This window comes from Tamandua tetradactyla, chromosome 14, assembly GCF_023851605.1.
Source record: "Tamandua tetradactyla isolate mTamTet1 chromosome 14, mTamTet1.pri, whole genome shotgun sequence".
Lineage (NCBI taxonomy): Eukaryota > Metazoa > Chordata > Mammalia > Pilosa > Myrmecophagidae > Tamandua > Tamandua tetradactyla.
The window spans coordinates 72,089,121-72,111,531 of record NC_135340.1 but is presented as its reverse complement, the minus strand read 5'-3'; the positions used below and the strand labels follow the sequence as shown (position 1 = coordinate 72,111,531).

The window sequence follows — 22,411 nt, the reverse complement described above, 5'->3', positions numbered from 1 at the left end:
CAGCAATTTTTCTCTTTTTCTATCTTAAATATATCATCCCACTGTCTTCTCACCTCCATGGTTTCTGCTGAGAAATCTATGCATAGTCTTAATTGGGCTTCCCTTGTATGTCATGGATTGCTTTTCTCTTGCTGCTTTCAAGATTCTCTCTTTTTCTTTGACATCTGACATTCTGATTAGTAAGTGTCTTGGCATACCTCTATTTGGATCTGTTGTGTTTGGAGTTCACTGCACGTCTTGGATCTGTAATTTTAAGTCTTTCAAAAGAGTGGGGAAATTTTCAGTGATAATTTCCTCCATTGGTTTTTCTCCTCCTTTTTCCCTTCTCATCTTTTGGTACACCCACAACACGTGTATTTATGAGGTTCATGTTGTCATTCAATTCCCTGAGTCCCTTCTCATATTTTTCCATTGTTTTCCCTATATTTTCTTTTGTTTGCCGGATTTCAGATGTCCCGTCCTCCTGTTCACTAATCCTATCTTCTGCCTCTTGAAATCTGACATTGTAGGTTTCCGTTGTTTTTTCATCTCTTCTACTGTGCCTTTCATTCCCATTAGTTCTGATATTTGTTTTTTTAGCCTTCGCTTTCTTCTATTTTTTGATCCCTTGCCTTCTTTATATCCTCCCTCAATTCACTGATTTGATTTTTGATGACATTTTCCATGTCTGTTCGAACATTCTGAATTAATTGTTTCAACTCCTGTATCTCATTAGAATTGTTGGTTTGTTCCTTTGACACCATATCTTTAGTTTTCCTAGTATGATTCTTTATTTTTTGCTGGCATCTAGGTATATAATTACCTTAATTAGTTTATTCTGGAGATTGTTTTCACTTTTTTTATGTAGGATTTTTTTTCTGACTGACCTTGTTGTCTGTCTGTTCTTTGAATTCAGTTCAGTTTATTCTGGACCTCTAGGTTAGGTTTTGTTTAACAGATCAGAGTTTTTCAGTTCTTATGTTCTTATTTCTTGCCCAGCCTGTATGGTGCCTTTTTCCCCGCCTTAGGAGTATTTACTTAGGTATTATAGACCCTAGCCAGATTTTCCCAGACCAAACTGGTCTCCTATCAGGAGGAAAGAGTCACTTTCATCAGTTTTCCGTGAAGGTGAGACCCAGCATATGAAAGACTTTCGTACGAAGCCTCTGGGCTCTCTGTTTTTCCTGTCCTGCCCGGTATGTGGCACTTGTCTGCCTGCAGGTCCCACCAGCCTTAAGGTGATGCGGTACCTTTAACTTCAGCAGACTTTCCCTGTTGGGGTCATCGTGGAGACACAGGAGAGATTGTAGTCGGGTTTTAATCGCTTCACTTTTCCATATCCTGGGATCTGAACTCCTTGAGGGAGGAATTCCATCTGAGCTGAGCCCCACCCCTCTCCTGGGGAAGGCACATGCTCCAGACAAACACTCAAACAAGCTTAATTTGCCTATGCCTGGTACAGTGGAGCCCAAGAAGCCTTCCAGCTATATCCAAAGAGCAGTTCAAGCTGTAGAAACACAGCCACCAAAATGAAAGAGAAAAATCCTTTTCAGAGCAGGACCCTCATTCCTCGGGTTTGCCAGTCAAGAGCTTAAGTTGGCACGTTGCTCTGTGTATCTCCAGGTCCTATATGTCCCCTCTTTTCCTTCAGGGCCCCGACCTTTTCAGATCCAAAAAAACCTCTTTTTTCTTTTTCTTTTTCCATCATCCCTGCCCCTCCTCTGCACCAGGGCAAAAATAAGTGAACCCTGTTTTTACTCAAGGTTCAGCTGAACTGGGGACCTATATTTAGTAGTCATAATTTGTTAATTAATTCCACAGTTGGAGCCTGGTTGATCTCAGCCCCTTACTGTTAGTAAAGTCTCTTTCCCTTCCCCTCTGGGAAGCAGCCTGTGTGGAAGGGGCGTGGGCCTCTGCAGCTTGGGGGACTCACGGTTCTGGGTGGGATTGCAACTGGTCCAACTTGTCCAGACTGGTGTTCACTGTGTGTTCAGTCACTGATGTGGCCCCATCAGTTTTTCTGTACTGTTCTGGGTATTTACTGGCTGCTCTGCAGGATGAACTAAATTCCACACCTCACTAAGCTGCCATCTTGGACCTGTATTGACTATTCAATTTTTAAAGCAGCAACCATTTTTTGTTTTTTTAAATGGTGCTTTTTATAACATTCTTTTTTGTTTTATATCTCTAAAGATACTAATTATATTTTCTCTAATTTCTTTCCTGCCCTCTATATTTTATCTTTCCTTTAAGATCCTTTTACCTGTTTTATTTTACATTGGAGGTTTTCCTGAAATTTTTGGTGCTTATTTTTTGTCCATCCATATTTAAGAGAAGCACTAAAATGCTTCCTAGGAGCTCTGTGTGCTTGGTCAGAATTTACAGGATAGTGAACACCCATCGTGTGTTCTTTTTTCAGTTTCTTCAGGTGAGAAACATCTAATTTGCCCTGGGTAGAATAGAATAAGTCGCACTTAATTCCCCTTTTTAGTCCATTACTTCAACCCATCTTTCACTCTGTTCTTAGCATCCTTAAATCTGGTTCAGTGTTTTCTAATATATTTCCCACTTCTTTGCTTTTCTTCTTTTTGTTATTACATATTTTTTTTCAGATAATGGTTAGGTACAATTTGTTTCATAGATAAAATCATATTCCAGTCATATGACTGAAACTCACTTTGGGTTTGATCCCAGAATTTCTGTCCATTGTAAATAACTACTGTGATCCAATATCTATCTATCATCCTATCTAATCTGTCTCAATGTTACTAGTTCATGTTTTAGCAAGTGAGCTTGAGTTGCTTACTATTGCTATCATGTATTGACAGTACAAATATCCTGTCAGAAATTCTTATTAGGATTATTAAAGTGTATCATAAATATCATGGTCTATTTTGCAAAATGCAGGTATTTTTCTTTCTAAAAACAAGATTTCTTTCTCTCCTTTTGAAAATTAGATAATTCTAAAATGGCAGAACTTTTTATGGAATGTGAAGAAGAAGAGCTGGAACCATGGCAGAAAAAAGTAAAAGAAGTTGAGGATGATGACGATGATGAGCCAATCTTTGTGGGAGAGATAGCAAGCTCAAAACCAGCAATTTCAAGTAAGCATTTTCTTTCAGTGAAACCAGGTTTTATAAGGTACTCTATCTAACAGCAAATTTTTTTGACTGTCTTAATGTCCTTGATGTTCTTGTTCCTCTAAGCAGCTGGTGATGAGGGAGAGGATGGGACGTTGGTTAGAATTTGAGAATCAAGGTAGAGATGTGGTTGGAGACTTGTAGAAGGAGGTGAGAGGCAAAATATCAGATGTATGAAAAGGGAAATGGGTTAAGATTACTGGTGGCATTGGAGGGCTTTTGAGATGGGAAATCATATCATTCAGTAGAGCTGAGTAGCCTATTTATCTGTTTGTTCATTTTTTGTTTTTCCCCCTTAGTCTCAGAATGGAGAAAAGGAAAGATTTGGAGTACTTAGCTTAAAATGTCAAAATATACTAAATAAATTTATGTTAGTCTCTGTTAGGGGTTCTCACATCCAGACAGCTGCCTCACGACTATGTCATCCTTATTATCACTAGAAAATGCATGGGCAGTGAATGATTACTAGGAGGGAAAAAATTCTTATGGTGTTAGGATTTTTTTTTGTGAGTTATCCTTTTCCCTTCCAGAAATTTTAGGCAAATCCCCACTGTTCTAAAGTTCAGTTTGATTCCTTATTAATCTAGAAGTAATAGCATTCATGTGTATGTAAGAGTAAATTTATCTAGAAAGTCGTATCAGTTGCCTGTTGACTTGTGGTATAGTGGCAAATTTGAAGTATTTTAAGTTACCAACTACCCTGGTAAACTGTAGATTAGGTTTAGTCTGCAATTTCAGAACTCAAGGGTGGTGGTGTAGATAATCAGATCAGATCCCCCATAATGAAGCTTCCATACTTTTTGAATGGGATATGGAGTTTGGGAAGGATTTGATTTTGAGTCATGATACTCAAGTATATGTACAACCCTATCATAATTCAAGGAAAGAAATATACTTCAAATATAGGTTGTATACGAATGTGTTTTTGGAAAATTTTTATTAAGCATATGGGGTATTTCTTTTTTATGCAGAAGATTTTGATTTTTGTGTAATCAGATTTATCAATCTTTTATTTCTGGCCTTTGGATTTTGAGTTATAGTCAGAAAGGTTGGCCTTAATCTATAAAACAATTAAGGCTAATAATGATTCTTTTGTAGATAAAGAATATTTCATGTTTAGAATTAACTGTAATCTTAAATCAGTGATAACTTATATACTCTGTGTAGGGATTTATTTAATAATTTTTAATTCATGAGTCTGTTATCTTCATAGATATTTAATTCAAAAAAGGAATTTAAAAATAATTATTTTTTATAGATATTTTGAACAGAGTTAACCCCAGCTCATATTCAAGGGGAATAAAGAATGGTGCACTCAATCGAGGTAGAGTATTATTGTACTATTTTAATTTTAAAATGAAGTATTTTGACACAGTTTATTATATAGAAATATGTTCAATATATTGTGTAATTTTAAAATACAGGTATTACTGCTGCATTCAAGCCTACAAGTCAACACTATACGAACCCTGCATCAAATCCAGTTACTGCCTCGCCAGTAAATTTTCATCCTGAATCTAGATCTTCAGATAGTTCTGTTATTGTTCAGCCTCTGTCTAAACCTGTAAGTGTTTCTGAAACTGCACAGTCAGCTCATGGATACATTGGATATTATTTATCATATCAACAATATTAAATTAAAATTCTGGGCTGTCAAAGGTAGTCACCATTCCAGTAGAAGCATAACCAATATCAGAAAGGTACTATCTTTATAATAACTCAGCCTATATCCAAAGTAATAACTGCTTGAACTATCTACCCAACTTGTTAATGAATCAGGGAATATGTTTCAATTAAATAGGTGTAGTATTCAAAATGATATAATCAGACCATGAATAACAGTACAGTCAGTAGGGGATAATACAGTAAGATCTTAAATTGTGCCAGATATTCTTTTTTTTTTTTTTTTTTACATGGGCAGGCACCAGGAAACGAACCTGGGTCCTCTGACATGGCAGGCAAGCATTCTTGCCTGCTGAGCCACCGTGGCCCACCCTAGATATTCTTAATTGGGAAAGTTGTTCAGATGATATTGTAGCTCTTTATTCTGAAAATATACCTTCATAGTCTAGTTAGCTTTAAAAACTCTAAATAGAAATAAGAGATAATAGTAATAGTTAAAATTTATGGAATGGATAATATGTGCAAAGTTTTGTGCTAAATGCTGTATATAAACTATTCTCATTTAATTCTTACAGCATCCCTGTGAGGTAGGTGCTATTATTATTCCCATTTCATAGTTGCGGAAACTGAGCCCACAGAGGTTAAATTCAAGGCCACACAGCTGGCCGGCGGTAAATGTGGGATTTCAATCCAGGCTAACCCATAGTATGTTTATGTGTATTTGTATATATAAACAAACTATATCTGTGTATGTAGATATATGTTGTATATAAATGCATACTTAAAAAAGTGGAGGCATTTCCTGAGAGCAACAGTTCTGAAAGTATAGTATGCAATCCTCTGAGGTTCCTTGAGACTCTTTCAGGGTTCCAGGAAGTCAGAACTACTCTTAGGATCATAATGATCTTAAGACACTGTTTTTCTTTTCATTTTGTTGACTTTTGAACTAATGATGCAGAAGCAACTGGGTAAACTGCTGTTGCTTTTGTGTGAATCAAGGCAGTGGTACCAAACTGAAGTATTAGTTCTTGTATTAGTCACCACCAGTCACTCATAGTAAAAAAATATCAGTTTTATTCAAGAAGTTCCTTGATGAAGTTATTTATTTTGTTAACTCTCTGTCCTTGAGTACGTCTTTTTTTTTTAATGGTCCATGTTATGAAATGGGTAGTACACAAGAAACGTGTGCCCATTGTATGATGGATGGTTGTCTTGAGGAAAAACTCTTGTGTGCTTGCCTGAGTTGTGAGCTGAACTACCTGCGCTTCTTTTTTTTAAATAGAACATTTTTTTACTTGAAAGAATGACTAACGAAAAGTGTATTAGTAACTTATTTATATGTAACAGTATTACTACAAACTTAGCAGCTAAAAATAAATACATATTCATTATCTTATTCTTCCTGTGGGTGAGAAATTAGGTTTTGGCTTATCTGGGTCCTCTGCTTTAGTGTCTTGTTCAAGTGGGCCCTGATGCTACTTGAGGTTTGATTAGGGATGTATTTGCATCTTCCAAGTTTATGTAGTTGTGGGCAGCATTGAGTTTCTTGTTAGTTGTTGGACTGAGAGCCTCAGTATTTTGCTGGCTCTTGCTTGGCTCCTTGCCATGTGGGCCTTCCCAACATGGCTGTTTGCTTCCTCAAAGCGGTAAGGGAGAGAGTCTTCAGCAAGGTGGGCATTACAATCTTATACAATGTAATCATGTATACTCAGTCACATATAGCTTGTCATCTTTGCTCTATTGTTTTGATTAGAAGCAAGTCACAGGTCCCATTCATATAGAAAGGATCACACAAGGACATAAATACTAGGAGATGGGGATCATGGAAGCCACTTTAGGACCTGTCCACAGCACAGTCATTCAGTCTTAAATGTTTGGCAGACATATCCTCAAAACTAAACCAAGTGTGGTTATAACTTCAAGGAAAACATCTGATTGTATGTCTTGCCAATGATAAAATTTGCATTTTCAAGCAAAAATTAGAATTTGGAAAACTTAAATCTGCCACCATGATCTTGACAGCTTCGCAGTACTTAAAGACTTTTCAGGTGAGGTCGGTGGTATTAGTGAATGTGATTTTTTGATATTGTATAATGAATTGTGTCAACATTTAGAAGATCTGCATAATTCAGTTAAACCTATATTTGTTGGATAACCAGTACATGATGTTTCAAAATAATGCATGAGTGAAAGATCCATTTAAAGTGTAAGATAGACCATTGATTTTAATGGAACAGAGTATAGAAAATTCTGTTTCATTCCGCATTGCTGCAAACCTTGAAGAAATTACCAGCTCGTGAGGTTTGATTTTTGTCAAAGAAGAGTTTCTAGTTATCTTAAAAAGCTACTAAAATATTCCCTTTTAAACAACATGTATTGGTGATGCCAGATTTTCTTTATATACTTCAACCCAAATAACATATCCAGATAGATTGAAAGTAAAAGCAAATGTGAGACTACAGATGCTTTTGATTAAGCTGGACCTTAAGAGATTTGCAAAAATATAAAACAGTGCCATTCTTTCCAGTAACATGTTTGTGTTTTAAAAATAGTTATTTTTCTTAAAAATGTTTTTTTGTGTGTTATCTTATAGTGGGTTTATTATTGTTATTTTTAAATGAATTAAATACATATTTTAAAATTTCTAATATCGCAAATTTTGATAGGTATGATCCACATAAATAGAACTTTTTGAATCCTCAGTATTTTTTAAAATGTGTAAAGGGGTCCCAAAACCAGAATTAGAGAATTGCTGCCCTAAAGAAATAGTAGTAAAATTTCCTTAAAATATTTATTTTTAGAAAATAGAACTACCAAAGTACCTATTAATTTTTATTGTAAATTTTCAAGTTCAAAACTAGAATCAATCTATTTTTAGTATAAATAATCCGTTTTTTTCCTTACAGCATTTTTCATAGCCCATTACCTTTAGGTAACCTATATACCTATTAGCACTAAAATTGGTATTGTGAGATAGTATCTTTCATAGGACAATTATCATTACATTAAATTTTAATTTACATAAAAGTGAATAGGAAGGGTGCAGTCTTTAAATCTATTGCTAAATAAATATAACTCCCATTTATATTTTGAAGTTGTTATTTATCATAAACATAATAGCTTTGTGCATTTTTTATCTGACTCCGTTTCGGTGTTTTCAGTATTCTGAAAAAAAAAATTGTTAGTAATATAAGCTTCATGAGTATTTTAAAAACCTGAATTGAAAGCAAGAGACTTAAGCACTAATTAGCTGCCATCCCTCCTAATTTTAAGTACTGTAAAGTATTGTGCCTCTTTGTACTTTTAAGTATTGTAAAGTACTTTACATCTTTGGGCCTCATTTTCTTCATTTCTGAAATGAGGGACTTTACCCAGATCATTGGCTTTAAATCTTGGCTCTTCTAAGGTTCCAGAGATTATTTCTAATATTTAAAAAGAAATGTAATAGATATTCCTGAAGTAAAATGACAGGTTGTCCAAAATGTAAAATATGTTTGATATTAGCTGAAATCAAATTACCTCTGTGGTTTTCTCCTGTTTCTCCTAAGCTGTTCGGTATTTGGGGGAAAAAGAAAAGGAAAAGTCAACTTTATTATTTATTTATTTAAAAAAAAAATTTCGATTTTTTACATGTGCAGGCACCGGGAATCAAGCCTGGGTCTCCAGCATGGCAGGCAAGAACTCTGCCGGCTGAGCCAATGTGGCCCACCCACTTTATTATTTTATGAATTGAAAATATTCAGTTCAAATTTGAAATTGAAAATATTTCCAATTTGGACCCAGGAAGTAAAAATAGCAAAAGGTGTCATGGTGTCATTGGTGTTGAAAAGTTAGAAACGAGAGCTTTTTCAAACTTAAAATATTTTGTTCCTGTGGACATCCTTTTTTCAATCAAGGCACCTCAATTGGTGGTTCCCAATCCTGGGAGCTTTTACAGAGAGAATTTTGTCAGTTGTTCTGGGATGGGACATGATACATTTTTAAAAGTTCTCCAAGCAATTCTAATGTGTAGTCAGGATTGGGAATGGCAGAGATATATTGAATGAATTGAGAATTGTTTTCTCCGAATTTCGAGACCCACTGTTTTTAATAAATTATAGCATTAGTTTTTGTTTTTTTGTTTTTTTTTTTTCATTTTTTTATTTTTTACATGGGCAGGCACCGGGAATCAAACCCGGGTCCTCTGGCATGGCAGGCAAGCATTCTTGCCTGCTCAGCCACCGTGGCCTGCCCATAGCATTAGTTTTTAATGTCATGTTGTATGAATGGGTTTGTTCTTTCTACTTTTTCATGGAACTTCTCTTTAAGGTAGGCAGGGATGTTACTGTTACTATTATTATTATTATCATTTTAAAAGTCAGTATGATAATAGTTTAATGGCATGGGCTTTGCATAGGTATACCTAGGTTCTAATCCCAGCTCCGTCTACAGTAACAAGCTGGTTGCATTGGGAACCTTATTTAAACACACTTAATCTTAGTTTACCTCTCTATAAAATGGAGAATAATGTTAGATCTTTATTAGTACTGTTGTGACAACTACTTGATATATTATATGTACTGTGAAGAAGCAAGTACATTTAAATATGTAATAATTGGTGGCTATTTCATTTTGGAAAAGGAGTAACTTGAAGTCCAGAAGTGACTTATACAAGTTTATAGTTAGGTAAATTTACAAGTCTTCTGAATTCCAGTCTAGCTGCTAGTCTATACCTTCCCATTGTATATGTTATCTTTCTGAAATGTTTTATAAGACATTAAAAATTCCCTACTGGAAAACTGTTTTAACCACTTATTTAATAACGTTTCTGCTTGTTGAAATTATGATAATTAATCAGAATTATTATCTAAAAAAAGCATTTAACAGTAACTTTATCATACTTACGTTAAAAAGCTATTTTGAAAAAATGCAAGTGAATATTTTCCATTTTTTAAAGTGCAAATATTTGGAGAACATATTTACCTTGAAGAAAGATTGTGCTGGTTAAATTATGTGGCATTTATTTTGTATAATATATGTTAAGGCTCACATGCAGATACCTACTTATGTCTCAAAATTTGATTCACTTCAATATCTATCATCATAACTTAACAAACCCATGTCAATAGAAAACTTAGCAACAAAGTGAATTTCTTAAAATCTAATCATCCTTCAATTTGTAAGCACAAAACAAACAAATGAACAAACAAAACTCTTATGTTTCTATTATAATAATAATACGTATTTTGGGGGGGAAAGTTTAAGAAGAGACAGAAGAATGTTTTCTCCAGTAACAATGATTCCCAAATTCATACATACCATGTCTATATTCATCCTTACCCCTGATATACAATATTGCAGATTGATTCCCAGTTTGCTTGCCTTGGCATTTTGTACATGGGGTTTTAGCACTTAATTTTTATAGTCATGTCACTGTGTTTTCTTATTTTTCCTTTGTTTTCTTGCACAAATTATGCTAAAAGTTCTCTTATTAGCTATTTGATGGGAATTGTGCATTTTTAGTAGCTTTCTCTGTTTCAGTGCCTGATTGATTTAAAATGGATGAATATATTTCTTTTACCTTGAAAAAGTCAGTCTAAAATTGAGTTAGTCTTTTTTTATTGGCTAGTGAGGAATAAGCCAGTTCTAAGTAATAGCTTGCTTTCGGTTTCAGTAGATGCTACTTTTGGCAAATAGTAATAATTATCTTTGTGTTTATAACTTACTAGTAATTGAGTCTTTGAAGTTACCCTTATAAAATTGACATACTGTTAAATTTACTTGTATAAAACTTTATGAAGCAAAATATACTGTATTGGATAAATGTAGTATTTTTCCTTTGAAATATTTTAACAGGGATATAAAACGAACTCATCACGAGTTGTACCTAATAATTCTTCAGAGTTACTGTTTGACTTAACCCAGGACACAGGATTGTCACATTACCAAGGGGGACCAACACTCTCTATAGCAGGTTGGTTTTAATACTTTTTCATAAAAATTTTAAAAAGAAACTTCTTGAATGTAAATGACTTGTATTTTGAAGTTCATACCCTTAAGTTTTTCATATGTTGTAAGGTAGAGTGATGCTAATGTTCTCAAAAGCCTTTCTTGGGTGATTTTATATAAAATATTATTTAATAATAGAATATCATATTTCTTCCTATTAAGTAGGCTAACAAGCATTGACCTTGTCCCTTAGAACAAGCCATGGTCTGAAAAATCTTGATGTAATTTCTGTGAGTCAGAGAAATCCTCTGATTTCCTAAATACTCTATTAAAAAGAAAAAAAGCTAAATTGATTTCTGTGGCCACTGGTGGGAAAAAGGGCATGATTTTAGTTGATTTCTTAATTATTTAGTGTCTTTCTATTCAGAAAAATAATGAAGATATGATAGTTAAATATGATTATAAAGTGCTATTATAAAGTGGCAGTACTAAAGAAACATTGATTTGTACACAGTAAGTTCTCAGTAAGCACCTGTTGAATGAATAATGAAATTTCCTTATTGAAAAGATTAAGTTCTTTAATTGCATAGTATAACAAAGTTCTTCATAAACCTAAAATAAATTAGTATGCTGTGAAGGAATTTTATTTTGTAAATTTCCTGTAATCGAGGCAATTATTCCTCTTTATTAGAAGTTTTTATATATCTTAAACATTTGAATAAATAGAGATATACAGAATTTTTTGGAATTTTTAGATTGTTTACTGACTTATCAGTACAGAGTATATACCAACCCCCCCAGTTTTGTAATAGTAATATTCTATATGAAATAATTTTTCATTTTGATAATATTTGGCTTGTTGTTCACTTCTCTGGTTATCATTTATATAGTTGGTTGAAAATTTAGTTAGTAAAATAAGCAAAATCCAAAAGAAGCAGGGATTGAAAATAGTTGTCTTAAGTTTGGTTTTACAAAGCACATGGACTTTATTCATAGATAAAGTCTGAATTTTTGAAACTTCTTGAGGGTGAGAATGACACTTGATCTTCAAGTTTCGTAGTACAAAGTGTAGATCTTTAGCCTGAGTGATAGATAGGGTTATATTGATTTGGTAGATACAGATTTGAACCTCTGTTATTAAAGAGTTTAGTAGCATTTATCACTTATCAAATCATCCAACCTATAATTTTTTCATATTATTAAAATGGAGATATTTGTATTTCTTGCATAATACATTTATTGTCCAGAGCTGACATTGGCCATTTGGAGATAGAATTTTAATTCTTGCTCTGCTTTACTCAGGGCTTTTTTAAAAATGCATTTTTATTCATATTTGCATATCATATAATTATCCAGAGTATACAATCAGTGGTTCACACTATCATCATATAATTGTACATTCATCATAATAGATATTTGAACATTTTCATTACTACTTAAACAATGAAAATAAGAATGAAAGTGAAAGTAAAAAAGAATACCCAAACCCATATGTCCTATTCCCCCTATTATTTATTTGTTTTAGTCCTTATTTTCTTACAGTTTTTGCAATCACATGGTTATACCATAAAAATCATGTAATTATACAGTTATCTTCAAAAGTCAAGGCTATTAGATTACAGTTAACTGTTTCAGGCATTTACCTCTAGTTACTCCAATACACCAAAAACTGAATATATGATGCATAAGAATAATCTCCAGAATTACCTCTCAGCTCTCTTTGAGATCTTTCAGCCACTGAAACTTTATTTTGTTTTATTTCTTTTCTCCCTTTTTGGTCAAGAAGACTTTCTCAGTCCCACAGTGTCAGATCCATGCTCATCTCAGAAGTCATGTTCCACACTGACAGGGAGATTTACACCCCTGGGAGTCATATGTCCCATGTGGTGGTGGTGGCAGAGAAGACAGTGAGTTTACTTGCCGGGTTGGCTTAGATAGAGAGATCACATCTATTCAGGGCTTTCTTGAGGTCTAAGTAAGATAAGTGAAATGTGAAAATGCATTATAAGCTTCAAAGGACTTGACAACAGGCAGTTGTTAATGATAATATGTGCTGTGTGCTCAGAAGCATGATTCATTAACTCTCATCTAGGGTGATCTTGGGAGGCTTTTGGAGAAGACTGAATTTAAGCTTGATCTTGAATAAGAATAGGATTTTTACTGGTACAAATAGCTATTGAGGGTAGGAAATAGCACAGGCCAAAGATAAGAGAGATAAATCACTTTGAGTCAGAATTTAAAACTGTTAAATACAGAGTGATTTTATTTAACTTTTGAGATTTTCTTATTTTAAAAAATTATTATTTTCAGCTAACTTATTTCCACTATCCAGCCTGCTATTTTAATAAATTTCTTAATACAAAATACTAACACTCATTAGTTTTTCAGGTAACCTAAGCATTTCAGAAGAATATTAATGTGATTATATAAAATCTTTCCCAAGTACTTGCAGTAGTGCTATCAGTAATCATGTGCTCTGAAAGTGGAAAAAAATCATTTTTATGTTATCTCAAAAGATGAAACATTTAACAGAGGAGCCAACTAGTATAATACTTATTTTTCTTGATATGTTTCTCCATATTAAAAAGCTGAGAGGTGAATCTATTGGAATAGTTTTTTTTTCCCCTGTAAATAAATCTCAGATATAAAATGTTTTGTTAGTAATGATAATAGTTGCTATTTATTATTTAGCACTTTCTATATGCCAAATGTTATGTTGGGTGCTATAATTACCATTATCTTTGTTGATCCTTAAAAGAAGTCTGTAAAAAACAGTATTATATATAACTCGTGTTTTACAGAAAAAGAAAACTGACTTAGAGAAGTTAATTAAATAAGCCAAGAACACATAGCTAATGAGTGACAGAGACTGCGTTTGAACTTATCTTGTCTGAATTAAGAGCCTGGAATATTTCTGATATTTTTACTGCTTCTACTAGTGCATAGTTGGGAGCATTAAAATATGATGTATAGTTTTAGAATCTATCTTACAAAGTACAATTGTGTATTATTTTCAGAAGGGACTTTTGCCTGGCCTAGTTTTAGTCTGATGTCCCAAATGACTCCTGATAATGCTCTGAATTATCCTTGAACTTTTTTGGGGGGGGGGGGTGCATGATCTGGGAATCAAACTGAACTATCCTTAGTCTTAACTTCAGGGGATGATTTTCAAACAGAAAACTATTTTTAGTATTGCTATTCATATACCAACAACGTTTTATGTAAAAATTTCATAAATAAACCATTAAAGGAGAGTTTTTCTGTTGGGCTTAACGAATATATCCCCTAAGACAAATCCAGTAGGCTCTAGGGACCAGAGTTTGAAAAACATTATATATCTGGACCAGGTGGACTGGCTGAGACCCCACACAGAACTGTAACTCCCCCATGGACATAGCAGGCTCCTTCCCCAAGGGGAAAGGAAACAGAATTTACTAGCAGTAAGGTTTACCTCAACCAAGCTCCAACTGCAGAATTAATTAACAAATTCTGACTGTTGAAATAGGCACCCAGCACAGATAAACCTGGAATAAGCAGGGCCCCAGCAGAGAGAGGGTGGGGCTGATGGAAAACAACAACAACAACAGAGGTGTTTTGAATTGGACAGCAGAAAATACTGGAAAAAGACTGGACCCCAAGAAAAGGGGGCACATAGAGCCATGTACCAACTTTAGCTCTTGATTGACAAACCCAGGGACTAGAGGTCTGCTCAGAAAAGGCTTTCTTTTTTTCTTTTTTTCCCTTCTTAACAGCTCATTAGCTAGAACAGGAAGCCTTCTCAGATTGCAGCACTGCCCCAGGCAGGGTGGAATTAAGCTTGTCTGAGAGACAAAGTAACTACTCAGGTGAAAGGAGTTAATTCCCTAAAGGCTGTACTTCCCCAGGAGAAAGGTGTGCCCAGCGCAAGTGGAATGCCTCCGGCAAGGAATTCAGTCCCCAGGGACTGGAAAACTGAAGCAATTAATGCCAACCTACCACCTCACCTCTGTCTCAACCATGTCCCTGACAGGAGAATCTGCTAAAATTAAAAGCACCATATTGCTTTACAGTGGTGGGAAGCCACAGACAGACAAGTGCCACATGCTGGGTAGGATAGAAAAGCAGAGTCTAGATGTTTCATAGGAAAGTCTGAGAACCTGCTAGATCTCACCCTCAGGGAAAACTGATGCTGGCAACTCTTTCCTTCTGAGAATGACAGTCCAATTTGGGAAATGAGGGGAAGATTAAAATATTTTCAGACAAAACAATTGCTGAGAGAATTTGTGACCAAGAGACCGGCTCTGCAAGAAATACTAAAGGGAGCACTACAGTCAGATAGGAAAAGGAAGAGAGAGAAGTGTGGAGAAGACTGTAGAAATGAAGATTATTAGTAAAGGTAAAAATAGGAAAAAAATTAGATGTAACATGTAAAATCTAAAAGGCAAAATAGTAAAAGACATTGTTGCGTTTACAATAATAATACTAAGTGTTAATGGATTAAACTCCCCAATCAAAGGACATAGACTGGCAGAATGTATTAAAAAACAGGACCCATCTATATGCTGTCTACACAAGACTCATTTTAGACCCAAGGAGTTTGAAAATGAAAGGTTGGGAAAAGATAGTTCATGCAATCAACAATCAGAAAAGAGCAAGAGTAGCTGTATTAATATCTGACAAATTAGACTTCAAATGTAAAACAATTAAAAGAGACAAAGAGGGATGCTTTTGTATTAATAAAAGGAAAAATTGAACAAGAAGACATTACAATCATAAATATTTATGCATTAAACCAGAGTGCTCCAAAGTACATGAGGTGAACACTGCCAGCACTGAAAGGAGAAACAGATACCTCTACCATAATAGTTGGATGAGATCCCTGCTCTCATCAATGGATAGAACATCTAGACCAAGGATCAATAAACAAACAATTTGAATAATACAATAAATGAACTAGACTTAACAGACATTTACAGAGCACTACACCCCAAAATAGCCGGATACACCTTTTTCTCAAGTGCTCATGGATCATTATCAAGGATAGACCATATGCTGGGTCACAAAGCGAGTCTCAAGAAATTGGAAAAGATTGCAATCATACAGAACATTTTCTCGGATCATAAAGGAGTTAAGTTCGAAATCAGTAACAGGAAATTCACAAATATATGGCGGCTAATCAACGTACTCTTAAACAACCAGTAAGTCGAGGAAGAAATTACAAGAGAAATCAGTAAATATCTAAAGGCAAATGAAAATGAAAACAGAACATATCAAAATTCATGAGATGCTGCAAAGGCAGTGCTAAGAGGGAAAATTTTATTGCCTTCAATGCCTATATTAAAAGAGAAGAAAGAGCAAAAATTGAGAAATTAACTGTTTACTTGGAAGAACTAGAGAAAGATCAGCAAATGAACCCCAACAAACAAAAGGAAAGAAGCAATGAAGATTAGAGCAAAAATTGAGAACATGAAAACAAGAAAATCAAAATAAGAAGTTGGTTCTTGGAGAAAACCAATAAAATTGATTGACCCTTAGCTAGGTTGACAAAAAGAAAGAGGCCAAAACTAAATGTCAAACAGGTAGGGGGAATGGGAAAGGGGTATGGATTCTTTGTGAAGAAAAGGAAATGTCTTCAGATATGGTGGCGAAGGCATGTGTATACACTTAGGTTGGATTGTATGATTTGTGAGTAAAACTGTTTAAAAATGAACAGAGAGAAACTAGTGCTAGAGGAAATGTGGAGAAAGATGTTCCTATTCACTGATGGTTGGGAAAATGAGAGATACATCTTCTTGGAGGGCAGTGTGGTGACTCCACAGGAGGCTAGGGATGGGTTTGCCTTATAATCCTTGCTCAGTGTATACCTGCAGGAACTGGGTGTGGGAACAGGAATGGACATTTGCACACTGGTGTTTCTGGCATCAGTGTCTGATGCACAATGAATGGAGGTGGCCCAAGGGTACAATGACTGAGGAATGGAAGGGGATCTATGATGTATATTATACAATGGACTACTAAGCAGCCGCAAGAAGGAATGAAGTTGTGAGGTATGCAACTAGGTGAATGAACCTTAAGGACTGTATGTTGAATGAAATGTCAGGAAGAAAAAGACAAATATTATCATGCCTCAGTCATATGGACTGATTTAATATAAAAATTTGGTGAACTGGAGTCGAGAGCATGGGTTATCAGGTTGGGGCCTATTGTAAAGGGTCCTAGATTGTAGGATTTTATAGCAGTCACACCTATTCAGGATGTATAACTGTTATTTCTAAATTCTAAGTTCCTGAGCTGTTTGTATATAACCCGGTCATTCCCAGAAACTTCGGGTATTTATGTGACACCTGAGATGCAGAGTTAGGGCTCTGAAGCTATGAAAGTTAGCAGTACCCCATAGAGGAACTGTTTACAAAGTTGAGAAAGTGATCAGACCTCAAGTAGAGATACAAATGAAGCTGATCTGGAGAGGACTAAGTTGTATGAAATTACAGGGTTAAGGATGATATTGTTCATATTTTAAAATTTCACCTTCTGTGTGAGGCTAAAGGGAGAGATGTTTATTGGGTGCTGTGGGAGTTGGATTCAGTTGTCAACTTGGCCAGGTGTAGGCACTTAGTTCTGTAGCTGTGGACATGAGCCAGTGGCATGTGAACCTCATCTGTTGCTGATTTACATCTGCAGTCGGCTAGGAGGTGTGCCTGCTGCAATGAATGATGTTTGACTTAATTGGCTGGTGCTTAAATGAGAGAGTGCAACATAGCACAGCCCAAGCAGCTCAACATATCTCATCTCAGTACTTGCAGCTTAGCCCAGGCCTATGGAAATGCAGAAAGAAGTCACCCCGGGGAAAGTTGTTGAAACCCAGAGGCCTGGAGAGAAGGCCAACAGAGACCATCCTGTGCCTTCCCACATAAGAGAGAACCTCAGTTGAAAGTTAGCTGCCTTTCCTCTGAAGAACTAACCAAATAAATCCCCTTTTATTAAAAGCCATTCCATCTCTGGTGTATTGCATTCTAGCAGCTAGCAAACTAGAACAGGTGCAAAATTTATATTTTGGGTAGCACATTTCCAAATTTAACTTGTATGGTCAGTTTAGTTGAACACCATAAGTACATAGAATCTTGAATAGGCATGAGATTTTGTTGGTTTGTCCAGGTTAGTGTGATGCCATGATAAATTCCAGAGAAATTTGGACAGTGAATAAAGAAGTATTTGCAAAGTCTCCTTGGGGGGACTGGGTAGAAAGGAGGAAATATTCAATTTCCCCATTTGTAGAATTTCTGATATTCTTGCAAGTAGGGGGGACAACCAAATCAATAGGCTGAACACTTGATCTTGGTGTTTGCCCCTATAAAATTTATTCCTGCAAAGGATAGGCTAAGCCTACTTAAAGTTAGGCCTAAAGAGAACCTCTTTTGTTGCTCAGATGTGGCCTCTCTCACCAAATCAACTTGGCAGGTGAACTCACTGCCCTCCCTCTTACATGTGACATGACTCCCAGGGGTGTAAATCTCCCTGGCAACATGGAATAGAATTCCTGGGATGAGCTGGGACCTGGCATCAAGGAATTGAGAAAGCCTTCATGACCAAAAGAGGGAAGAGAGAAATAAGGCAAAATAAAGTTTCAATGGCTGAGAGATTTCAGACAGAGTCGAGAGACCATCCTGGAGGTTATTCTTCTGCATTATATAGATATCCCTTTTTAGTTTATGGTGTATTGAGGTGGGTGGATGGAAATACCTGAAACAGTTGAGCTGTGTTGCAGTAGCTTTGATTCTTGAAGACAACTGCATGAAGATACGATGTTTACAATGTGACTGTGTGATTGTTAAAACCCTGCGTCTGATGCGCCTTTTATCCAGGGTATAGACAGATGAGTGAAAAAATACAGGGATAAATAAATAATGGGGGGGGACAAAGGGTAAAATAAATTGGGTAGATGGAAATAGTAGTGGTCAATGAGAGGGAGGAATAAAGTATCTGATATGTATGAGTTTTTTCTTTTATTTCTTTTTCTGGAGTGATGCAATGTTTTAAAAAATTATCGTGGTGATGAATACACAACTATGTGATGATACTGTGAGCCTTTGATTGTATACTGTGTATGGATTGTATGTGTGTGAAGATTTCTCAATAAAAACATTTTTTTAAAGAACACTTTCATATGAATGATTAGGTAGTGTCATTCAAAGTTAGTTGTTTCCACTTTACACATAGTAACGAATGGATAGTTAACCTAATGCCATAAGTAGACTAGCTGTTAGTTTGTTAAATGGAAAGTGAACTAACTTTCCATTAGACATCTTAAAATGGTAAATAAAAAGCATCTTAAGGGTGACTCTAAATTTTTGAACATATAAAAAATATATTTATACAAATTCAAATGTCCTTTAAGTATCTAAAGATAATGCATTTGTAGTAATTTAGTTCAGAGTATTCTCTGGGCTTTAAAGTTTTTCCATTTTTGCTTGGGATTTTTTAGTCTGGCTTCTTTCATGATAGCTGTTATTACAGCCATATGACAGTTTTCTTACATTACAAGGTTATTTCATTAATTATTTGGATGTATATAATCCATTATAGGTGTTTATGAAGTTTCTATATATCTCCTGAGTTTTGTTAATATCAATATTTACCATTCCTTATCTAATATTGCCTTTAATTTATCTCTAAAATATTTTTATTTAATTTTAAATATAACACCACTTAAATGGCAGTTGCAAGCCATATTCTGTATATAGTGTTTTAAAATATCTTCCCCTCAATTAAAATCATTATAGGTATGAATGAAAGTTCGTTTGTATCAAAACGTCCTTCTACTTCTGAAGCAAACAGTGTTAATCCAAAAAAACCTAAATCCAGTGAAGGTATTTCTGGAACAAACTCCTCGACTGCATTCACTTCGGTTAAATCTCCTTCAATGACATCTACCCAGGTTATTTCATCAAAAGGTAAATACAAAATCTGGAGTATTATAAAGAAATTGTGTACAAAACGAAAAAGAAAAAATAAAAAGAGAAAAAAGAAATTGTGCTATATATACATAAATTTTAGAAATTGTGATAAATTAAAGGTATTAATGGTTATTTGAAGTTTAAAAATGGTGAATTTTGAGTTATAAATGTCATTAATTTATTTTAGGGATAAATACCTCATCACATCAATCTAAAAATGGGACACCTTTTCCAAAAGCTTGTCCAAAGTGCAATATTCATTTCAATCTTTTGGATCCTCTGAGAAACCACATGAAGGTAAATTTTTTCAGTATTTTATTTTTAAAAAGTTTGCAAATTCCTGTAATTATTAAGGCTTGAATATATTAAGTGCTTTTTGTTTTTTCATAGATAAGAAATTTTCTCATATTGGTATTTCCATATAACTTAGGTAAAAATTTATATTCATAATAATTATCTTCCTGCAAGACTTTAAAATTTTTTCTGAATCGTCAAATTTAAAAAATTTTGTTTTTATTGTACTAATATAACATACATATAAAGCAAAGGAAAAAGCAATAGTTTCAAAGTGCTATTCAACAAGTAGTTACAGGACAGATCCCAGAGTTTGTCCTGGGCTACCATACCGTCATCTCAGATTTTTCCTTCTAGCTGCTCCAGAAATGTTGGAAGCCAGAAGGAATAAATATTTTTCTGTCATCACAATCAACTTTTCTTTTTTGTAAAAAATAACGTATTTACAAAAAAACAATAAATTTCAAAGCACAGTGCAATAATTAGTTGTAGAACAGATTTCATAGTTTGATATGGGTTACAGTTCCACAATTTTAGGTTTTTGCTTCTAGCTGCTTTAAAGATACTGGAGACTAAAAGAAATGTCAATTTAATGATTCAGCAGTCATATTTGTTTGTTAAACCCTACCTTCTCTGTATAACTCCGCCATCACCATTGATCTTTCTGTCCCATTTTTAGGGGTATTTGGGCTATGGCCATCCTAGGTTTTTCATGTTGGAAGAGTGAATCATCAAATTTTAACCTTCAATTCAAATACGTTATATAGTGTGTACATATTATATTCTAATGTAAAATAGAAATAGTTTATTAATCAATATCTTATTTACTAGATCATGCTATTCTTCAAACTTATAGGCATTTTGTTATATGTTTACTCTTTCATATACCTTAAAAATTCCTTTGGTTACCTTATTTTTGTGTCCATGGTAACTTGCATATTTTTAACACATTGAAAATCTGAGTGTTACATTTGAATTTTCAAAACTCAGACATGAACTCCTAATGGTGGAGAATTTCATATGAAATAATTGTTTTAATTTAGTTCATAACATAGTTTGTGTAATTTTTTCTTTTTTTTTTTTTTTTTGGCTCATAGTCTGGAAATCGAACTTGGGTCTCCCGCATGAAAGACGTACATTCTTCCACTGAACCACCCATGCACCCAGTTTGTGTAATTTTTATAAAATTAATTCAAGCTTTTTTTGGTGCAGGAGGCTCTTGAAATTAGGCTTTAGAACATTTTCAAAATAGTAATGGAGAAAGTTTTAGAGGAGTTAACACTCTACTCAAAAATATTTTAGTGGGTATTACAGTATTCTTTTGTATCTGTGTGTAAAGATAGTGTGTATTTTTCTTATATTCCTAGTATAAATGGCAGGAAGCTAGAAAGGAGACAAAAGACAAAAGAGAGTGAAGGTGATATGAGGAATAAGAAGGGGGGAGAAGGATGAAAGGCAAAGAAAAAGTAACTCAGGAAAAGTTACTGCTTATTATTTCAGAGATTGGCAAATTTTAATTGAAATTTAGCATTTTACAAGAAAGAAAAAAATAAGAGAGATTTAAAACATCCCCCAAACAATCTCTTTATTCCTGTACAAAACTTTATATGATCTATACTACTTCCAGCTCCCAGAGGATGGCCTCTGATAATTAGACTTCTGCTTTGGTCTTATGTAAGTATCATCTTGTACAAGTGATAGCAGTTTTAATATCTATTCAGTTTAATATCTTTGTATTTTTGGAGAGAATACTGATATTTTTTATGTTTTGCATTATAGATAGGAAAGAAGGGACTGGGTTCCTTAGTTGTCTTTGATTTATCTATTTAATTTTGGAGTAGCTAACAGTTATATGATTCAAAATAAAAAAGCATAAGAAGACATACCAAGAAAAAAAATCTCACTCCTGTCTCCTGTTTGTCTGGTTCCCAGTATGGCTGCCGAAAGAAAACCATATTTTATTAGTTTGTTTAGAATCATCCCTGATCTTTTTGTCTATACAGGTAAACATGGATGTTCTTAATTCTCTTACATTTTGTGCATGAATCATAACATATTATATATATTTTTGATACTGGAAAAAGTGGCAGCCATTCTACAAAATGTAGCTTTTATTTATTATAGCACTGTTTATGATCACTCATATTGGAAACAAACAACCTTATTCAATATTCATTTAATAAAATGCTACACAGCATTTTTAAAAAGAGAGGTATCTCTATGATAGCTAATAATATAAGAACTCTAAGATATATTACTGAACTAAGTTTTATCAAATTATAGAATATGAATAAATTTTTGTGTTTATATCATAAAGAGAAATCTGAACTAGTAGGAAATATAGGAAGAAAAAGTTTAAAACAATGCGGAGACCTTACTTTCTAGCCTATTCACTTTATATATCAGCTAAATTTTAATGATATTACAATTAGAATTTCCATTTTTTAAAGAATATGATTTTAGATTATTTGTGAAAGATTTTTTGCTGTTATTATACGTAAGTAGAAAATGACT

General features: G+C 34.2%; 1 protein-coding gene across 11 annotated transcripts in view; it reads left to right on the top strand.

The window, feature by feature from the left end:
* ZNF280D (zinc finger protein 280D) overlaps positions 1-22,411 on the top strand; it is a 142,034-nt gene that overhangs the window by 41,220 nt on the left and 78,403 nt on the right. For all 11 annotated transcript variants that reach the window (XR_013162416.1, XM_077128008.1, XM_077128006.1 and 8 more), the window contains 6 exons: positions 2,937-3,083; positions 4,378-4,443; positions 4,544-4,683; positions 10,578-10,695; positions 19,430-19,600; positions 19,791-19,900. Coding sequence is in view for 10 of the 11 variants with exons in the window: in XM_077128004.1 (XP_076984119.1) it covers positions 2,937-3,083; positions 4,378-4,443; positions 4,544-4,683; positions 10,578-10,695; positions 19,430-19,600; positions 19,791-19,900 (752 nt within the window). In the remaining variant the exon portion in view is untranslated. The remainder of the gene's footprint in view (positions 1-2,936; positions 3,084-4,377; positions 4,444-4,543; positions 4,684-10,577; positions 10,696-19,429; positions 19,601-19,790; positions 19,901-22,411) is intronic.